This window comes from Anguilla rostrata, chromosome 3, assembly GCF_018555375.3.
Source record: "Anguilla rostrata isolate EN2019 chromosome 3, ASM1855537v3, whole genome shotgun sequence".
NCBI classification, from domain to species: domain Eukaryota; kingdom Metazoa; phylum Chordata; class Actinopteri; order Anguilliformes; family Anguillidae; genus Anguilla; species Anguilla rostrata.
In genome coordinates, this window is record NC_057935.1 from 29,650,734 (window position 1) to 29,671,722 (window position 20,989).

At 40.8% G+C, this 20,989-nt stretch overlaps 1 protein-coding gene across 3 annotated transcripts in view; it reads left to right on the forward strand.

Annotated features, from left to right (window-relative positions):
* LOC135251988 (nuclease SbcCD subunit C-like) overlaps positions 1–13,761 on the forward strand; it is a 49,449-nt gene extending 35,688 nt beyond the window's left edge. The window contains exons 8-10 of one of the 3 annotated variants that reach the window (XR_010329239.1): positions 8,355–8,569; positions 9,479–9,554; positions 13,012–13,148. Coding sequence is in view for 2 of the 3 variants with exons in the window: in XM_064329899.1 (XP_064185969.1) it covers positions 13,012–13,327 (316 nt within the window). In the remaining variant the exon portion in view is untranslated. Of the gene's footprint in view, positions 1–8,354 lie in introns of all 3 variants that reach the window. The other 2 variants (XM_064329899.1, XM_064329900.1) reach the window with 2 other exon arrangements.
* Positions 13,762–20,989: the final 7,228 nt, after the last annotated feature.

Genomic DNA, 20,989 nt, shown 5'->3' on the forward strand with positions numbered 1-20,989 from the left:
TCTATATATAATATGTAAACGACATGCTTACCACTTTTGACCGGGTAAGGCAATCTAAGCTGAAAATAGGAAAGCAATCCCCGTTCTCGGGATATGGAGAAAGCAATACACTTTTTTCTTTTCACAAAAATTGAGACTTTTTTTGGGTTTAGTATTTGCAGTACCCATTTTCGCCTGGAACTTGTCTCAGAACACGGTGGATCAGTAAGTAGGCCTACTGTTAGTTAACCACAATTAAATTGCTTTCAAGCATAGACATGTGGAATCAAAGACTTTCTTTATTCAGGTGTAATGTTCGGAGTTTAGTAATGTAGCTCAGCATTACAACATTATTACACACTGATTGATCATCAGGTTTAACTATATGAAGGTAAAACCTAGTTTATGTTGCTTTCTTTTGTTTTTCCAGAATACACGCCCACCCTGTTCTTGTCTGCTGAACAGGTCACAATAAACTAATAATGTTTATTACAATTTAATGGTCATAATCTTGAAAGAAATATTAAGAATACAAGCAATTGTCCCTTCTGGGGAATATAACCAGAATTTGAGTCCAGTTGCCTGGACCTTTAATGAAAAAAGTTATCAAACACTTACTGGTTTATTACTTTATCGGTACTCTTATCGGGTCTTGTTGATTATTTTGGAAGAAAAAAGACAATAAAGAATAAATAATGATAATAATTATTAATAATAATAGAATTGACATTGCTTTATTATTCTGTTGTAGGACAAAATAATCTTTCTTCAACAGTAACAGCAGCAATGTTTTAAATAAGTCACTATTACAGGCTCCCTATAATATTGCACTGACGAAAACAAATGTTAAATATAGCTGCAAACATAGCTGCAAGCAGTGATATACAGGGTCCAAGCAAAAATTTGGAAAGAATAAACTTTAAAAATTTTGAAACCAAATTATAATTCAATATGGTGGGCATTATAGCTTATTGGGGCAAATTTGTCCTGCAGACAACCATGTTGATATAAAGCTCTTTGAGGGAAATTCTTTCTTTTTTAGGAGAGAGATCTATCACATTAATTTAATAAACCTATGTTAAATATGGCAGGAGTTATTGTTTAAACATTTTAAATTCAGCTGACTGCTATAGTGCCACTATAGCCCCTTTTCCACTGTAGGGCCGAACGGTTGCACGGAGAGGTACGGTTCCAATGGTGTTTCCACCTGGAAATGGTTTGGCGTGGAATGCTTACAAACTGTGCCCAGCACGATATTCTCGGCACGGTTAGACAACCATGCTCAGTGCAGCAGAACCGTTTGGGTGGGCGGGCTTAATGACGTAGGTATTCACTGATTGGTTTCACATTACGTCGGTTTTGTGACTCCGCATACGATCTCTTCACGTCCTCTTCCGTAAGCTAGATCGGTAGAGAAGCTAATATAAGTAAAAATGCCACTCAAAAATCGTTTTCCATCATAGCAACAAGATAAACCCGACAGCCCTAAGATATGCCAATACAGAATGAAATGCTGCTCACTGAATAACGAAATAAACGAGACAACGTTTTAAAAAATGATACCATGTCATTCTACAGTCAATATCTGGGACTAAATATTAAATAAATACATAACCTTACCATTGGTTTTATGCATAGAGATGTCCCTTTTGAGACTGAGTGGTCATATATTGTCTTGGACAATCCGTTTGTGAAATATACGTGCATTTGTGATGCCTGGGTACCTTCCAAAATAGCTGTGCGTAATGCCACACGTGTCGTTTACGGCATTGTTGCCCTTTTAAGTACAGTCTGGCTTGAATGACAATTCATTTATTCAGTAGGTGAGAGTGTAAGCTTTCTAACGATGTATAACATTTGTAATTTCTTGGAAAATACTATTATTATTGAGGACTTCTGGGCATAGCTAAGCCGTGTTTGCTGATAGATCTATCTGACATTGTTTTCTGGAGAAAAACAGAAGCAGATTGAACTGTATAGTTGATTTACTGTCTCTGTCTCCATCTACTGAACACAAATAAAATGTCATCATTGCTATGTAAGTATTACTGCTCAAAATATTTTGTTTATACATGTTATTTTTGAAATTGAGTGTCTTTAAATAGGTTAGTGGTATTATATAATGTGGATATTTCACACTGTAATGTAAGCGTTAGTAGTGTAATAGTTTTTGTGATGCATGCAACAGTGATGATCAGTGGAGGATATGCTAAAAAGAAAAACCAAAAACAGACCAAAATACACAGAATCCTCATCCATATGGTCAGAACATGAAACAGAACATAACAAAAACAAAACAGAATGGGGAGAGACTATCATAACTGGTGCATATTTATTACATACACAACGGGACGCCGTCGCTGATCCACCACGTCACTTGCTGTCGTCACTAGTTTTTCTTAGATACTTCCTAGTCCTGGTTTTAGCAGCCCGACAGATGGAAACAGAAATGTTAACCGTTCCCACAAGTCCCACATGTCTTTTTTTTCTATTTGAATAGGATTCGAATATCGAACCATCTGTCAGGGATTCGGAGGGTTGGACCCAGGCGCAGAGTAAAAAAAACACAGGAGACTCCAAAAGGAAAATTCAAACAAAGACTTTACTAAATAAAAAAAACAGGCAAAACCACAAGCACTAAAAGATACTTAAGAACTGAAAAAAACAGAACAGAACACGGGCAGGACAGACTACGGGCAGGCGGAACACACACAAGCAAGAACACAAGCAGGAACGCAGGCAGAAACACAAACAGAAACAGAAACACAAGCAGGACAAAAGCAGGCAGATACATATGGTGTGAAACAAACACAAGGAACCAGCACCCGAGTCAAGCGGACAAAGAACTTAACCTCTTAGCGCATTGCCCCTAGTGGTGGGCACGCCCGCGTGCCTAAATTACTAAACTCAAACATTCGGTGCTACTGCAACCAAAGTGTGAGATGAAAACAGAAACGCGTTGTTTCAGTTTCATTAGTAGACGACATGCACTAGCCGAAAACGAGTTTCGCAGCTCACATTGTGCTCCCAGTGTCATTTAACACACACCCCTCCCTGCAGTCTCATCTAAAAACACCCCCACCCTTGACTAATGGACAATATTGTCTATCTTGGCATTCATAAAAATATTCTTTCACCACTAAAAAATCGTATTCCGTCATAGCAACAAGATAAACCCGACAATAGCCCTAAGATATGCCTATACAGCAGTGAAAACGCTGCTCACTGAATAACGAAATAAACGAGAAAAAGTTTTTAAAAATGATACCATGTCATTCTACAGTCAATATCTGGGACTAAATATTGAATAAATATAAAACCTTACTGTTGGTTTTACGTGTAGAGATGTCCCTTTATAAGCTTTCTAACGATGTATAACATGTCTAATTCTGCTTTCGGAATAGCGTTTTATAGGTCAGCGTAACAGAAAATATTCTTAGCATAGCATTCACTTACGCAATCACACTCTGTTAGCAGACAAATACGATGCACCTAACGAAACATGTTCAACCATATTTCGTAATTTCTTGGAAAATACTATTATTATTGAGGACTTCTGAACATAGCTAAGCCATATGTTTGCTGATAGACCTAGCTGACATCGTTTTCTGGAGCAAAACAGAAGCGAATGGAACAATATAATTGATACTGTCTCTCTGTCTCTATCTACTGAACATAGAGGAGATTTCACTATTGCTATGTAAGTATTATCGTTCAAAATATTTCGGTTATATACGTTCTTTTTGAAATTGAGTATTTTTAAATAGGTTAGTGGTGTTATATAATGTAAATATTTCACACTGTAATGTAAGCGTTAGACGGAAGTGTAATAGTTTTTGTGAAGCATGAAACAGTGATGACGTCAGAGCCGGAACATTGCCAAAACGTGGTGGACGGGTGAAAATTGTTTTCATGTTGTCTCATCCCCATACAATAAAACATACGAGAGTACAGAGTATAGAAATACACACGAGTTAATTATTACACATTTAGGTACTGTACCGCATTGAGTGACAATGTTTTTGCATTATTTTTTAAATCTGATAGCAATGTTTCATCTTAAACCCTCATAAGGGGCTCATTTATATGCTTTATAGTGGACAAAAAACATTTTATTCAATTTTGGAGAGATTTTGGATATGTTTCTGGACACCTAGCTATATTAGACCACTGTACTGACTGAAAGCTTATAATTCCCATTTGAAAATTATGCAACAGTGATTTTCTTGAGTCAAAACAGTTGATTTGTAGTGAAATACATGGATATGTTATGATTTACAGCAATGCATAATTTAGACATTTTGGATAGATTTGGAGATGCTGGGTACACTGCTTAGTTTTTGCTTCATACATCTATAGTAGTTCTACATATCCACCCTTAGATTTTATGAACTTGTGGTCAAGAAGTTTTTGACCTAGCACATGTATAGTTTAACCTCCTGCATATATTCAATCTCGCAGTATTTCATTGCGAACTTAAAAAGTGCAAATTTATTTTGGATTTTTTGTCAAAACAATTGCATGTGTGGCACTTTATTTCTTCCAAAATTATGAATATAAACTAATCTGTGTTAGTATTGTAAATTGTACAAATGTCTTGCTTCATTTAAGCCATTTTTCAAGTCTCTGTGGTGTTCACGTCTGGAGTTATAAAGCTTTAAATAGGGTACCCCCTAAATGGGCAAGGATTGGCAAAATTTGGCTTGTGCCTTAAGAGGTTAAATAGACAAGACACAGGTGAACTCAATACATAATCAAACGAGAGGGAAGGGATAACGAGAGGCAGGTGGGGACGATGATTAAATAACGAGACAATAATCGTTTGAGTGGCCAAGCTACACCCGCTACAGCTACAACACTGTTTCATAGGTCTCATCCATGTGGTTAGGCCAAAACTAGTGACAGAGGATAATGGCTATTTGCATTTAGAAAATGGCAGCCAATCCAAGAGTTCAACAGCAAAAAAATGTCATATCTATTTCCCAGATGAGGAAATCAGTCACTACAGCAAGTTGTATATCTCTGAAACACAGCAGTGCTATTTCATGAACTAAAAAATATATTGTGCTCTATAGGACCACCATTTGATCCAATTCGGTCAGTACTTTGGAGTTTGACTCTACATGTGAGTGCCAACATATTAACCAAATTTCATAAAATAATCTTGAACTGTTTGGTAGTTATTAGCATTTTGGTGGTGAGCCATACCCACATATATATTAATTAGCTCCTTATTCGTCCATATTTTAAGGATATTTCATGAAAATATTGATGTCACCAGTTTATTACACGCCTGTGTTACCTCCCCGAGGAAGCCGTGAGTCTCTGTAATTCTTGGTGGTCAGAGCCAATCAAATCGCCGATCCCCACCAAGACTCTACCAAGAATTGAAACCGCTAGCCAATCAAGGCGCGTATGTCTACCAAGAATTAACCAAGAATTAGCCAATCGCTTGCTCGACTGTCTCGGGCTGAGAGACGCGCGTATCTTGAATGAGGTAAATCGCCGTTTTATTTTCCTGACTCGGTTGGTAAAGATAACCGCAAATTTTACTGAATGACAACTGATGAAAAGTTAGGACAAGCGAATTTACCTTGCCAGCTAGCTGGCTAGCTTCGGATAAGTACGGTAACGTTACCAAATGTAAAGAAATATTATTTTTTACAATGTTTTAGCTAGCTAGTTACCTTAGTTAATACCTGTCAGCTTCAAACAAGGTCGCCAACTAATGTTGCACCGGTTTAAATTCCGGTAGACGATCTAATCTGAGGAAGTGTTTTTAATTTATATTAGCCACAACAAGGAAAATGTATTTATAACCTTTAAATGTCATATAATGTCAATCAAATAACCTAGCTAACATGGTTCGAAAATTTAATTTCTAGAAATGACCTGCATAGCTAGCTTTGTTTTTATATATATTTATTTATTTGTTTATACGCTCCTGATTAGTCATTTTCATCTGTATCACCAGTCACTGTGTCAGCTATGTTTTTTAATGCCACTAGATGGGACCATTTCTTTTATATGCCAAAAAATGAAATATAAATGCATCTGTCACCTATCATAGTTTTGTTATTGTTTCACAATACTGTGCAGGGGCAGGACATAATATGATTGCAACTATAATAGTGTTGTTACTTCATGCTACTGTACATTAAATGCTCAGGAACATTTGCTGAAATTTAGAGGGTCTTGTAGGAATTTGGTCCTTGGTATTTATTACAGGACTATTATTATGTTCATTTGTAAAGCATTTTAGACTGCTATGGCACTGTTTAAAAGATGGCATAACAGATGCCATCTGTTGTATTTAATTATTAAGAATAGAACATGTTCATAAGTGAATAAAAAGCTGGAAACCAGATTTGAAAGCAACTGAACACTGAATTATAATATTTAAAAAAACGTTTTGAAGGATTAAAAAAACAAACAAGATTGCACAATGAAACTTATAGGTTGATATTATATATGCAAATTGACACTTTTAAATGATATCGGTTTTATGCGTACCAAGCTGTTATATTAATAGTTTTATGCCTCTGACATCGTTAGTTAACCTTTTAACCGCGTTTAGTGTCGTGGTTTTTGAAATGTGTGATTTGTGGTGTCCTCTGTTGTATTCAAAGATTGTATTGTTTTTCCAAGTATCATTGCTGAGAATGGTAGCAGCTCTAGGGCACTGTTCTCAGTTATTGATCAGTTACTAAATCTTGCCCCGGCTTCTGACTTAGCCAAGTGTGAGGAATTTGCATGCTTTTTTAACAACAAACTAACAACCATTAGAGCTAGTATTAGAAACACCGGTTACTTAGGCTTGTGCAAGTTGGCTTATCTTTGAATAAAAGGTGAAGTAAAATGTGTGTGCCTTATGAGTCACATTAGGTTAACTTTATCTACTGTTAGTACTTTGTGAGGACTAGATGAGGGTTAGATATATCATAATGTGTGAAACCACAGAAGTGAAAGAAGGTGTACTTTCTTTTTCACATTACTATATATAAAAGCACTCATTGCTTCAGCATCCACTGTCAATTCAGGGGAGTGCAGACAAGCACTTGCTCTCCTCCAAAGCACTTGATGTCAGCCGCCACTTCTTCCACACAGCAATTCACAAGTTGTGCATGTACACAAGTCACAGATAGACACTTCATGTGCAGCTCAACAGAAAGACATGATTTTTCCTTAATTATCACCATCAATTGATGTGGTAACAATCGGAATAATCAGTTGCCAGGTAAACACACCATTTCTTTCACGTCGTGATAAGGAGATTAAACATAAATTACATTTTTTTTTTTAAGTTTTAGTTACTAAATAGGCCTGCACTTACTGAAAAAAAATCAGTCCATCACTCAGTAAAGTACCATGTTAGATTTCAGCACAACAGGCAATAAAGAGTGACAAAAGCCTTGTTAATGTTATTTAATTGTTCATTTGTGCTGGTTTTTTTTATTTAATTGGGAAATAATTTATTTTGCACCCAATTAGCTTCCTGTAAGCCATTATGACAAGATTTCAGGTATTTTTCTTATGCTTCCAAGTAAGCTAATTGATTATGCTGCACGTTGTGCAGTCTGATTGAAAAAAGTGATTGTTTAAAGTCTTGGAGCATACTTAAAAATCATGCGTAACTCCAATCACCATAGAATCCTGCTTATTTTCTACCAGAAATTGTTACAATTTTATTGAGAAAACCTGCTTGTAGTCTGTTTTCAATGGAGTCCAAAGATGGTAGATACATAAAGTGCAACTGAGTATCTGCATCTTCACAGTGGAATTGTAAAACCAGACCTAGACAGTGTAAAGAGATTGCATCCACACCAAGAATGGCGGTATCGGCCAATATTGTTCGCATGGCACCGGTGTATCAATGCCATAAAATCCAGATCGAATGATCGCTAATCGTAACCAAATTCAAGTAAGAGAGAGAATATTCCATTCTTGAGTATCTCTGTTTCAACCTTCTAAGGCTAAATTATTATTCTCTGTTTTAACCTTCTGTCATGGTCCACACCTGAGAAAATGCAAGGCTGCTTTTATAGGTATTTGCAGCTGATTGTTTCATTTTATTTTGCCTTCAGAATTATTGAATTAATCTAAAACTGTATGCCAGTTACCTTTGGAGGTGGGTGGTGACTATGAGTGCTCTGTGGGCTCAGAACTCATGTCTGTTGCTCATTTGCATACATTTATTTGTGAATAAGATAAGATTGATGTGCTCTAAGTTCAAACATCTGGGGTGCAAAAAGAACATGTAACCTGTCTTTGCTATGCAATGTTAGTGCGTCTGGGCAAGAATATGTTGCTTTGCTGTTTTATGTGCTGTCCCACACATGAAATGAACTGACCTCTGACCCCATCTGTGTGCCCAGTGGTGTGCGGAGGGTGATGCTTGGCTGGGATAGAGAGGCGGACTCCATGTGGAGGAACTCAGCTGGCACAGGGAATACACTGGGCTCTCTGGAGAAAGAGGAGAAAGCTGCAGTGACTCAGCTTCTAGAAAGGAGATGCATGCAGCGCTAGCCTTGTCCCTGTTTTACTGTAAAATATAAATCACACCGGGCCTAATACATCCAAATAAGATGAGGTAACTGATTATTGATTAAATAAAAACATGTGCCAAAGAAATAATTGTAATCAAAGTTATTTATTTAGAAATATTGACAAATTAAGTTTTTTGTTTATTGGCTGAAGGTGGTGTAATCGGGTGTCTGTCTTTGATGCCTTTGTTCATGTCTTTGGATGTTGAATACAGAACACATTTTGAGGATAACTAGTAAAAGGATGGGGCAAATAAAATGAAAGTTAAACTCACGATACACACATAATTATATCCATACATGAGAGCAATTTTTAATTAAATACTAAAACTGACTCACAATTGAGAAAAATCTTTTAAATTGATAGGTTAATAAAACTGCCCTTATGAATCTCAATGCACCTGGATTATGACTGGATATTGGCAATGATCTCCCAATTTGATTAGATTTCGTAGCATAACATAACATAATGGTGGGAACAGGCCGTTCAGCCCAATAATATCTAACAAGCCTAGTCTTGGAAATCTCCAGAGTTTCTGCCTCTATTACATGACCTGGCAGGCTATTTCACACATTGACTACTTTCTGCATGAACAAAAATCTTCCTTATGTCTGTATGGAATTTATCTTTTGCTAATTTCCATTTATGTCCCCTCGTTCTACTAACAACTCAACCTGAAGAATCTCTTGTAGTTTTTCTGCATAGCTTTTATCTTTCATACCAGGAATCAATTTTGTTGCTCTTCTTTGAACTTTTAAAAGAGCCTCTATATCTTCCTTGTAGTACGGTCCCCAGAACTGCACAAAATACTCTAAGTGTGGTCTAACAAATGTATTGTATAAGATAAGTATAACTTCCTTGGAGGTGGCACGGTGGTGCAGTGGGTAGCACTGTCACCTCACAGCAAGAAGATTGTGGGTTCAAATGTATTTATATTCATTACATTACATTACAGGCATTTGGCAGATGCTCTTATCCAGAGCGACGTACAACAAAGTGTCAAAAGTCAAAATTTGCATGGGCTTAATAAGGTGAGGCAAAAACCAGTTATCCTAATTTATTATTCTTTCTTCAAATGTCCAAAAAACAAACAAACAAATAAATAAACAATCAAGACAATCAATTGTTTGATTTCTTAAGTTTTTAAGAAAAAACCTGATGGCAACTGACACTCTTGTTCCTTTCCAGGATCCTGATGATGACCTTTAAAACAAAAAACACAAGTCACTAGGTCCGATTTACACATCAATTACTGTTTATCATATAACCAAAACCAATTAGAAATAACTCAGTAGTCACATCAAAGATGTAGGCCATGTTCAACCCACCTCTGTCAATTTGTGCTGCACACCTGTAGCAGATTCTATGAACTTCATGAGCTTGACAATCTTTTGGGAATCGGTAAAAAGATTTTCCAAATTTGATCAATTTATGACAACTTATTTTGGATAGCAAAAAGCGCAGTTACAAAGTGCTTTACATTTAGATATAACAATATTAAAGAAATTGTTCGAAGTTAAGCTTAAAAAGAACATTAAAACTGTAACATTAAAATGTCTGATTAATTTACCTGGTTCTTATTTAAGTGAAGCATATTTGTTTTAGATTCAATGATGCTGTGGGATTTTCCCACATGTACATGTTGCTGGACCTTGTGCTCCCCCTTTTTAGTCCCTCATTCAAGTTCTGTCAAATTGAAAATTGCATTTATATCATCACAATTGAAACGCAGGTGGCACGGTGGTGCACTGTCATCTCACAGCAAGAAGGTTGTGGGTTCGAATTTCAACTTGGGGCCTTTGAGTTTGCATGTCCTTCCCATGTCCGTGTGGTTTTCCTCCGGGTACTCTGGTTTCTTCCCACAGTTCAAAGACATACAGGTTAATTGGAGACTCTAAATTGCCCATAGGTATGAGTGTGTGAGTGAATGGTGTGTGTGCCCTGTGATAGATTGGCGGCCTGTCCAGGGTGTATTCCTGCCTCTCGCCCAATGAATGCTGGGATAGGCTCCTGAACCCCATGACACTCCTCAGGATAAGTGGGTATAGATAATGGATGGATGGAACTTCCTTGGATTTATGCTCAATAGTTTTGGCTATATATATCCCACATGCAGAACTTTGGCTATATTCAATTTCAGTTGCCAGGTTTCCACCCACTTCCATCCATCCATCCATCCATCCATTCTCTAACCGCTTAATCCAGGTCAGGATCGTGGTGGCAAAGGGGCAAGTAGAGCAGCCCAGACGTCCCTCTCCCCAGCAACTTCCACTACCTCATCCCAGTGGATCCCCAAGCGATCCCAGGCCAGCCTTTGGATATAATTCCTTCAGCGTGTCCTAGGTCTACCTCTGGGTCTCCTTCTCGGTGGCCGAGCTCGGAACACCTCTAGAGGGAGGCGCCCAGGAGGCATCCTTATCAGATGCCCAAACCACCTCAACTGACTCCTTTCAATGCGGAGGAGCAGCGGTTCTACTCTGAGGTCCTCCCGGATAGCTGAGCTCCTCACCCTATCAAGGAGAGTAAGCCCTGCCACCCTACGGAGAAACTGCATTTCAGCTGCTTGTATTCGCAATCTCACTCTTTCGGTCACTTTCCGTAGCTCATGACCATAGGTGAGAGTAGGGACAAAGATCGACTGGTAAATCTAGAGCTTTGCCTTTCGGCTCAGTTCCTTCTTCACCACCATCGTCTGATACAATGCCCGTATTACTGCGGCCGCTGCACCTAGATGGCTGTCGATCTCCAAATCCCTTTTTCCCTCACTCATGAATGAGACACCAAGATACTTGAACTCCTCCACCTGGGGCAGTTTCTCTTCCCCTACTTGAAGAGGGCAAACCATCTTTTTCCAGGAGAGGACCATAGCCACAGACTTGGAGGTGCTGATCCTCATCCCGACCGCATCACACTCAGCTGCAAACCACTCTAGTGCGCATTGAAGGTCACAGTATGAGGTCAAGAGAACGACATAATGTGCAAACAACAGAGATGCCACAGAGATGCCTTGAAATCCTGTCCATAAATACCACGAACAGGAGAGAAGACAAAGCGCACCCTTGGCGGAGTCCAACACCCACTCTGAACGAGCTTGACTTAATGCAGAGAATGCGAACACAGCTTTCGCTTTGAGTATACAATGACCGAATGGCACGCAACAGCGACCCCGGCACCCTATAATCCCGCAGCACCTCCCACAAGATACCCCGGGGAACACAGTCATATGCCTTCTCCAAATCCACAAAACACATGTAGACTGGATAAGCAAACTCCCATGCCCCTCAAAAATCTGTGAGAGGGTAAAAAGCTGGTCTGTTGTTCCACGGCCTGGACGAAACCACCATTGCTCCTCCTGAATCTGAGGTTCAGCTATTGGCCGAAGCCTCCTTTCCAGCACCTTGGCATAGACTTTCCCAGGGAGGCTGAGGAGTGTGATTCCCTGATAACTGGAACACACCCTCCGGTCCCACTTCTTAAAAATGGGGACCACCACCCCGGTCTGCCACTCCAAAGACACTGTTCCCGACTTCCACGCGACATTGAGGATTCATGTCAGTTAAGACACACCACCAACATCCACAGCCTTTAACATTTCCGGACGAATCTCATCCACCCCTGGTGCTCTGCCACTGAGGAGCTCTCCAACTACCCCAGTGACTTCTGCCACAGAGATGGACTCTGATCCCCCGGATTGCTCCAGCTCGCCTCCAAAAAGGGGGGCGTGTCTGTTGGATTCAGGAGGTCCTCAAAGTATTCCTTCCACCTTTCGACAATATCCCCAGTTGAGGTCAGAGTTTCACCATTCCTGCTGACAACAGCACCGACCAGCTTTTGACCACAACCTCTAGCAGCAGCTTCCACAATAGAGGTTTTGAACAGGGTCCATTCAAACTCCATGTCCCCAACCTCCTCCGGGATACGGGAAATGCTCTCTCAGAGGTGAGAGTTGAAATCATTCCAGACTTCTGCCAGGCATTCCCAGCAGACCCGTTTAGGCCTACCTGGCCTGTCTGGCAGCTTCCCCCGCCATCTGATCCAACTCACCACCAGATAGTGATCAGTTGGCAGCTCTGCTCCTCTCTTCACCCGAGTGTCCAAAACAAATAGCCGCAGGTCTGATGAAACAACTACAAAGTACAAAGTCAATCATCAACCTTTGGCCCAAGGTTTTCTGATACCATGTACACTTATGCATCCTTGTGTTCGAACATGGTGTTCGTTATGGACAAACCATGACTAGCACAGAAGTCCAATAACATAACACTGCTCGGGTTCAGATCAGAGGCCATTCCTCCCAATCACACCCCTCCAAGTTTTCCAGTCATTGCCAACGTGAGCATTGAAGTCTCCCAATAGGACAATGGAGTTAGTAGGTGGGGCCTTTCACAGCACTCCTCCCACCTTGTCCAAGAAGACTGAATACTCTGAACTGCTATTAGGCGCATAAGCACAAATAACAGTCAAAGTTTTCCTCTCTGCCACACGCAGTTGCATCGAGGCGACCCCTCTCGTCCACTGCCGTAAACTCCAACTGAGTGGCTACCAGCCGGGGACTTGTGAGTATCCCCACTCCTGCTCAGCGCCTCTCACCCTGAACAACTCCCGAGTAGGAGAGAGACCACCCCCTATCCAGAAGTTTGGTTCCAGAGCCAACACTGTGTGTAGAGGTGAGTCCAACTATATATCTAGTTGGTACTTCTCAGCCTTACACATCAGCTCTGGGTCCTTCCCCAACAGAGAGGTAACGTTCCACGTGCCAAGAATCAGTTTTGGGTTTTATTTAAATCTTCTTGGATTACTTTAGTAGATTCTTAACTATTAGCTGGGACTCACAGTTTTGTATCATCATTCTATGTCCCTGTCAAGGTCATTGATATAAATGAGGAAGAGCAGTGGTCCCAGCACCGATCCTTGTGGGACACAACTTCCAACAGCTCTCTGCTCAGATAATATCCCTCCTACTACTACTCTTTGTGTTCTACCCTGTAGCCAGTTCCGAATCCACTCTGAAATACGTCCTCTAATTTCAATTCATTAGGTTACGATTCAGTTCTATTTAGATTCCAGATACTTCAGTTACAATATTACAATATTATGATATAAGATATGAGATTCCCTGAAAATGTATGCTGCAAACTGCACAGGCTGTTCTAAATAATATGAGCCCTTACTGAAAGGTTTATTGTTACGATCCAGCATGTGTTTTTGTGTCTTTTTGTCTCTCTCTCCCTCCCTCTCCACTTTTTTCTTTTGGCATCACTCATCCAGTTCCTTTGAATGTGAGTGTGAATGCAACCAGCAGTGCATCTGTCACGGGTCGAGGTGAGGTGGACCCAAATGCAGACTCGGACAACTGAGTGTCGAAACTCCCGAAGGAGATGTTTAATTCGAAGGTACACAATACAGCAGGCAGTCTCGTAGTCAGTTTGTGCAAAGATCAAAAACCAGAAAAATCCACCGGGGCAAAAGTACAGAATTGGAAGGCAAAAATCAAAGTCGGTAAACAGGCGGAGGTCAGAACAGGAAATCAGCAAAACAAAGTCGGCAGGCAAAAATCGGTGGTCGGGAAAACAGGCAAGATCAAAACAAGAGTCAAACTAACAAGAGGTAAACGCTGGAAAGGCACTGTAAACAGGAGGCACAATCTGGCAAAGAAGAACAGGGAAACAGAGAATATATACCAAGGAAACCAGGTATGTGAAATGAGAGATAATGAACAGTGTGAACATGCAAACAGGGAACAGGTGAATGAAATGACCGATTAACCATTATGTGAGAATGCGGCCAGAACAGGTGGGAGTGATCAGCTGAGGGGAGAGAGAGTTAAAGGAAAAAACCACGCCCACACAAAAACCGAAACAAAGATCGTGCAGGAGAAAAGCAGATAGTTAACTAAAAGGTAACGAAAAAAACAGAAACATAACAGCATCTTTGTAAATAGTGTAAATACCCATTGTAAATTCTACCTTGTAAACATTTTCACTTGCACTTTGTCACTAAACTTATTTCACGTACCAATTGTTGTCTAGTGTTTTCTGTCCTCCCACCGGTTCATCCACCCCAGATTACATCACAATAATTTTTTTATGTTAAATACCCCTTTCTCATATCCCCTTGCCTATTGGGGTCGTAACATTTATGTTAAAGGATAATTCCATTTTGATAGAATTTTACGCAGCTGCTTAACCTCTTAAGCGCAAAGCCCCTAGTGGTCGGCACACCGGCGTGCCAAGATTACTAAAGTCAAACATTCGGTGCTACTGCAACCAATGTGTGAGTTAAAAACAGAAACGCGTTATTTTGGTTTCATTAGTAGACGATACACGACAACTATGCCGAAAACGAGTTTTGCAGCCCCACCATTGTCGCTCTGGTCGTTCATTTAACACGCACCCCCTCCCTGCAGTCTCATCTACAAAACACCCCCCACCCATGACATAATGGACAATATTTTCTATCTGGGCATTCATAAAAAATATTCTTTCACCACTCAAAATCGTATTCCGTCATAGAAACAAGATAAACCCAACAATAGCTCTAAGAGATGCAAATACAGCAGCGAAAACACTGCTCATTGAATAACAAAATAAACAAAAATTATACAATGTAATTCTACAGTCAATATCTGGGACTAAATATGGAATAAATATACAACAAAACATTACATACTGTAGAGTATAGAAAATCATATGAGAGTTCATCATTACACATTTAGATACTGTACTACATTGTGTGTCAGTGTTTTTGCATTATTTTTTAATATGATATTAATGTGTCATCTTAAACCTTCATAAGGAGCACATTTATATACTGTTCTTTTGAACGAATCATTCGCGAATGACATCTCATCCCGACCTACACAACCAAGCTGAAAAGCAAAAAACCTGAGAACAAGGTGGTTAGACTGTGGAATCAGGACAGCAAAGAGGAAATGGCAGCCTGCTTTGACTGCACTGACTGGGAGGTGCTGAGGGAAGGCACTTTGGATGAAATGTGCACAGTAACAACAGATTACATCCATTTCTGTGTACAGTCCATCATCCCCACAAAAACAGTTAAAGTGTGCCCCAATAACAAAACTTTCATAACCAAAGACATGAAACACACAATGAACCAAAGGAAATTAGCTTTTAAAAACAAGGATACAACAGAACTGCAAAGAATGGACAAGGAACTGAAAGGCATACTCGGGGAGGCAAAAGCTGTACACAAGAGACACCTGGAGGAGGCATTCAAGGCTGGAAACCCCCAAAAAATGTGGGAAACCATGAAAAACATGACAGGTGTGGCACGCAACCACCACAAGTAATTTGTGACTAATGATGAGCTGGCCTCTGCAAATGAGCTAAATACCTTTTTCACCAGGTTTGAAACCACTGGGAACACCGAGAGATGCAGGGAGGTGCTGGAGTCAGTAACTGTGGGTTCTGAAGATAGAGTGGAAATCTCAGTGAATCAGGTGGCCAGCGTCTTTCAACACTTCAATGCACGTAAGTCCACTGGCCCTGACAACATCAGTGCCTCTATTCTGAAGACATACAGCAAGGAGCTAGCCCCGGTGTGGCAGCCTATTTTCCAGCAATCACTAGATACACACACTGTTCCCACAGCCTGGAAAACTTCATACATCATCCCACTGCCTAAGAAACCGTGCCCCAAGGAGTGCAATGACTTTCGACCTGTGGCCCTAACCTCTCTTTTAATGAAGTCATTGGAAATAATCATCACTCATACGCTCTCCCAGTCTATACAAGATAAACTTGACCCCTACCAATTCGCGTACAAGCGAGAGCGTAGCACTGAGGATGCCGTTGCTACCCTCATGCACCTCGTTTCAAAACATCTGGATGCACCGAAAATCAAACCATACGCCGGAGTACTGTTCATAGATTTCTCTTCAGCGTTCACTACAATACAACCGGACATACTGCTTTCCAAAATGCATCAGCTAGAGATAAATCCATATTTCATTCACTGGTACTGTTCCTTCCTCACCAACAGGCAACAGCTGGTTAGGGTTAATAACACCTACTCCCCCTTGCTCTAACCAGCTGTGGGGCCCCAAAAGGATGTGTCAGCTCTCCACTGCTGTTCACACTTTATACCAACGATTGTGTTGCCAGTGCGCCTAACCACCGTATCATCAAATTCTCAGATGATTCTGCACTGGTTGCTCTGATGAAGGAGGGGGAGGAGACGGACCTTTACCTGGACAGTGTCAACACAATGGTTCAGTGGTGTGACCAAAACACCCTTATCCTCACTACCCAAACAGAGGAAATCATCTTCGGAGCCACACAGGACACCCACTCTGCTCCGGGCGTCATTCACAACAAACCCATAAAACAGACAACATCATTCAAATACCTAGGGGTACATGTGAACAGTACACTGTACTGGAACTATCACGTGGACTTCATCTGCAATAAGGTACAACAGATAATGTACTTTTTAAGGAGACTGAGATCATTTGGAGCCAGTAAAGAGATCCTCACTCTATTTTTCTGCTCTACCATACAAAGCGTCCTGCGGTAAGGAGGATCGGTATGGTTCAGTGGCCTCTCAGTCCAGCTGAACGCTAGGATTCTACGGCTGCTGAGGATCTGCTCCAAAGTGGTGGGTCATTCTGTGGAGGACTCTTTCTTAAACAGCTGTGCTGAGCGTACCCTCAAACTGGCTGAAAAATCACCCAGGACCCTGCTCATGTCCTACATGAGGAATACCAGCTTCTGCCCTCTGGGAAGCGCTTTAGAGTGCCAAGTTGTAGGAAGGTTAAGTACAAGCACGCTTTTGTTCCTCATTCCATAACACTATTGAACAAACAGAGAAGCGCAAGGTGGTGATCATACACCCCCCCGCCCCCATGCAAGCGCTCTCATCCACACACTGATATGGACTGTGGAGTCTCTCGCACACACACACACACACACACAAATGGACTCACACACACAATGAACTGTGAATGTGCAACCCACACACCCCATGCAAATTCACATGAACACATATAAGTTTTTTTTATTTTTTTTATGTGCATGTCATCATTGTCTGTTGTTTTTGTTCTTGTTTTTGTGTGTATATAATGGTTTTATGTTTCATGTATCCAGGGGTTAAATTTGGGGTGGACACGGGTGGACGGCGTCCACCCACCTTTGGTAAATAAATAAATAATTTTGACTGGCAGTTTTACAAAAACTATGGCAATCCAGTCCATTTTTCGTATGCTCCAGTCCATGTGTTCCCTCTAGCCAGTTACTCGCTCAACCAATCAAAAATCCGAAGAAAAAAAAAACTCAGGAGGAACAGGCACAGAAAGAAAATATCGTTGATTGTCTTGATTGTTTGGAAGCGGACGTGGTAGGTAATTTCATTAACATGTAATTTCATCTATGCAACATTTTACAGAGAGATGAATAAACAGCCCCCACAAACGCCGGCTATTATTTACAGCAACTTTGATTGCTTGAGCAAAATGAGCAGATTGCCGGTCACCAGGTTAACTAGGATTGAATACCCACATACATAACGTTTTATTCAGCGGCGACTGGTGAGCTGAAAATTGGTGGGGCGCAAAACTTTCCTTTAAACTAATCATTGATCTCAACCTGTTTTCATTAGTAATTTTCCTTTATTATCAAGCGTGCCAGCGATCGGACTAATCAAATGGCAAGTAGCCTAACACACAGCGTCTTCATACCGTGTTAGGGGGATTAAATCATAAATTCAATTTATCTGTTAAAAATCCATTTTAATCACCAAATAGTCTACACTTAACAAACAAGATACACCAGTCTGTTATCTACTGTGTTAGCTTTCAGAATAACCAGCTAAAACAAAACCTGCACTTCAATTTTGTTTACAATCTACGCATTGCAGATATTTGCCATGAATTCGAATGCGGAGAAAGAAGTGCATGTATCCACAAATAATGTTGATAAAAAATGTGCACAATTTTGTACTGAAAATGAAAATAAATGTAGGCTATAATAAGGCCTAGGCTACTCGCTAAAACTGCATATTTGGGGAGAGCTGGCTATATATGATAGTATTGCTATTGAGCAGCCTATTTTGTGGATTAATTGCATTGATACTCAAGGAAAATCAGGGGAAGATTCCACCACTGCTTTAAAACAGATTTTTATAAATCACATTTATGATTTAATCTCCCTAACACAATGCAAATAAGCTGTGTGTCTCTTTCCAGTTGCTTAGTCAGATCGTTTGCATGCTTGTTAATTACTGAAAATTAATTAAAACAGTTTGAGATCAATGATTAGTTTAAAGGAAAGTTTTGCGCATCGCCAATTTTCAGCTCACCAGTCACCGCTGGTTTTATTTTGTTTCAATTCAACAGTTTAAGAAAGATGAATAAAGGAGGAAGAATGGGAGGACAAAGGCGGAGGATGACCGATTATAAAACATTGTTTTACTTAATTACAGTTATGTGCACAATACATTAAAGATACAACTATTCTGAGCTGAGACGTTCATTGGTTTGTACCTTTTTTCACCCACCTCCCACCGGATCTCAGGGTCCACCCACCTCCAAAATCCCAATTTAACCCCTGCATGTATCGCTATATTTATGAAGATTGTTGGAGCTTGTGATGCAAGACAAATTTTCGTGAAAACGGACAATAAAGTTTTATCTTATCTTAAATTAATTTTTGCTTTTTTACCTAGACAGTTGCCTTTCTGTCACTTTATTCTTCCAAAATTATTAATATAAACAAATCTAAGTCGTATTGTAAATGGTACAAATGTTCATTTAAGCCATTTTGCAAGTCTTTGTGATGCTCACATCTGGAGTTCTAAAGCTTTAAATAAGATATCCCCTAAATGGACATAGATTGGTCAGATTTGGCATCTTCGAAAAAGGATTAAGAAACCTATCTTAGACCCATCCAATATCCAGAAATATTAACCTGTAACACTTCTGCCTTTTTTGTCCAAAACTCTTGAATGAGCAATACTTAAACAACTATTCTCTTTTCTCTATCAGAACAACCTGCTTGACCCTCACCAGTCTGGCTTTCGATCCGGGCACTCAATAGAGACTTCCCTCCTGGCTGTGATGGATGCACTCGCCACTGCAACAGCCTCATCCCTCTCCTCTGTCCTGATCCTCCGAGATCTGTTTGCAACATTTGACACGGTCAACCACAAATTACTCATCTCCACTTTGGCTGAGATGGGCATTTTTGGGACTTCCCTCTATCTTGGTTTGATTCCTATCTTGCAGATAGGTCCCACCAGGTCACCTGGATGGGTTCTGTATCTGCACCTCACTTGTTACAGGAGTCCCACAGGGATCTGTACTGGGGCCTCGGCTGTTCTCTATATACACTGTATCTCTTGGTACAGTCATTAATACACATGGCTTCTCCTGTCACTGTTATGCAGATGATACACAACTCGTCTTCTCTTTCCCTCCCTCTGCCTTATGGGTCAACAAGAGAATATCTTGCTGGGCGACTTAGCTCAGGAGGTAAGAGTGGTTGTCTGGCAGTCGGAGGGTTGCCGGTTCGATCCCCCGCCCTGAGCGTGTCGAAGTGTCCCTGAGCAAGACACCTAGCCCCTCATTGCTCCCAACGAGCTGATTGGTACCTTGCATGGCAGCCTTTCACCGTTGGTGTGTGAGTGTATGTGTGAATGGGTGAATGAGAGGCATCAATTGTAAAGCGCTTTGGATAAAAGCGCTATATAAATGCAGTCCATTTACCATTTACCATCTTCCTGCCTGGCTGACATCTCAACTTGGATGGCCAGGCATCATCTGAAGCTAAACCTCAATAAGAGCTGCTGATCCCTTGCAAGACCTCCCTACTACGCAAGCTCTCAATCATTGTTAATGGCACCACAGTGACTGCCTCTCACTCTGCAAAGTGCCTGGGGGTGGTCCTGGATGATCAACTGAACCTCGAGGAGCATATCGAGGCAACATCACGGTCCTGCAGATTCCTCCTGTACAACATCAGGATGATTCAACCATACCTGTCCACGCAGCTACTTGTCTATTTGCTGCGGCTCGTCTGGTCCTCAGACACTCCCACGTAACTCCCCTGCTCACTACCCTCCACTGGCTGCCTGTTATAGCTCGCATCAAATTTAAAACATTGGTCCTAGCATACCAGGCAGTCAAGGGATCAGCCCCAGCATACCTCCACAAGATATTCAAACCCTACATGCCAGCCAGATCCCTCCGTTCTGCTACCTCAGGACGCCTAGCACCTCCCCCTCTTCGCACCTGCACTTCCAGAACACGTCTCCTGTCTGTTCTGGCCCCAAGATGGTGGAATGACCTCCCGGTGGAGGTCAGAACAGCTGAGACACTGACCCATTTCAAACGACGACTGAAGACTCACCTCTTCAGGCTGCACCTCTCCCCCTCCCTCCCTTCCCCCCTGTAAATGACTAAACTTAGGGTTGTAACTAGGCAGCTGTTTCGTAGGTGACTAGGTGCATTAAC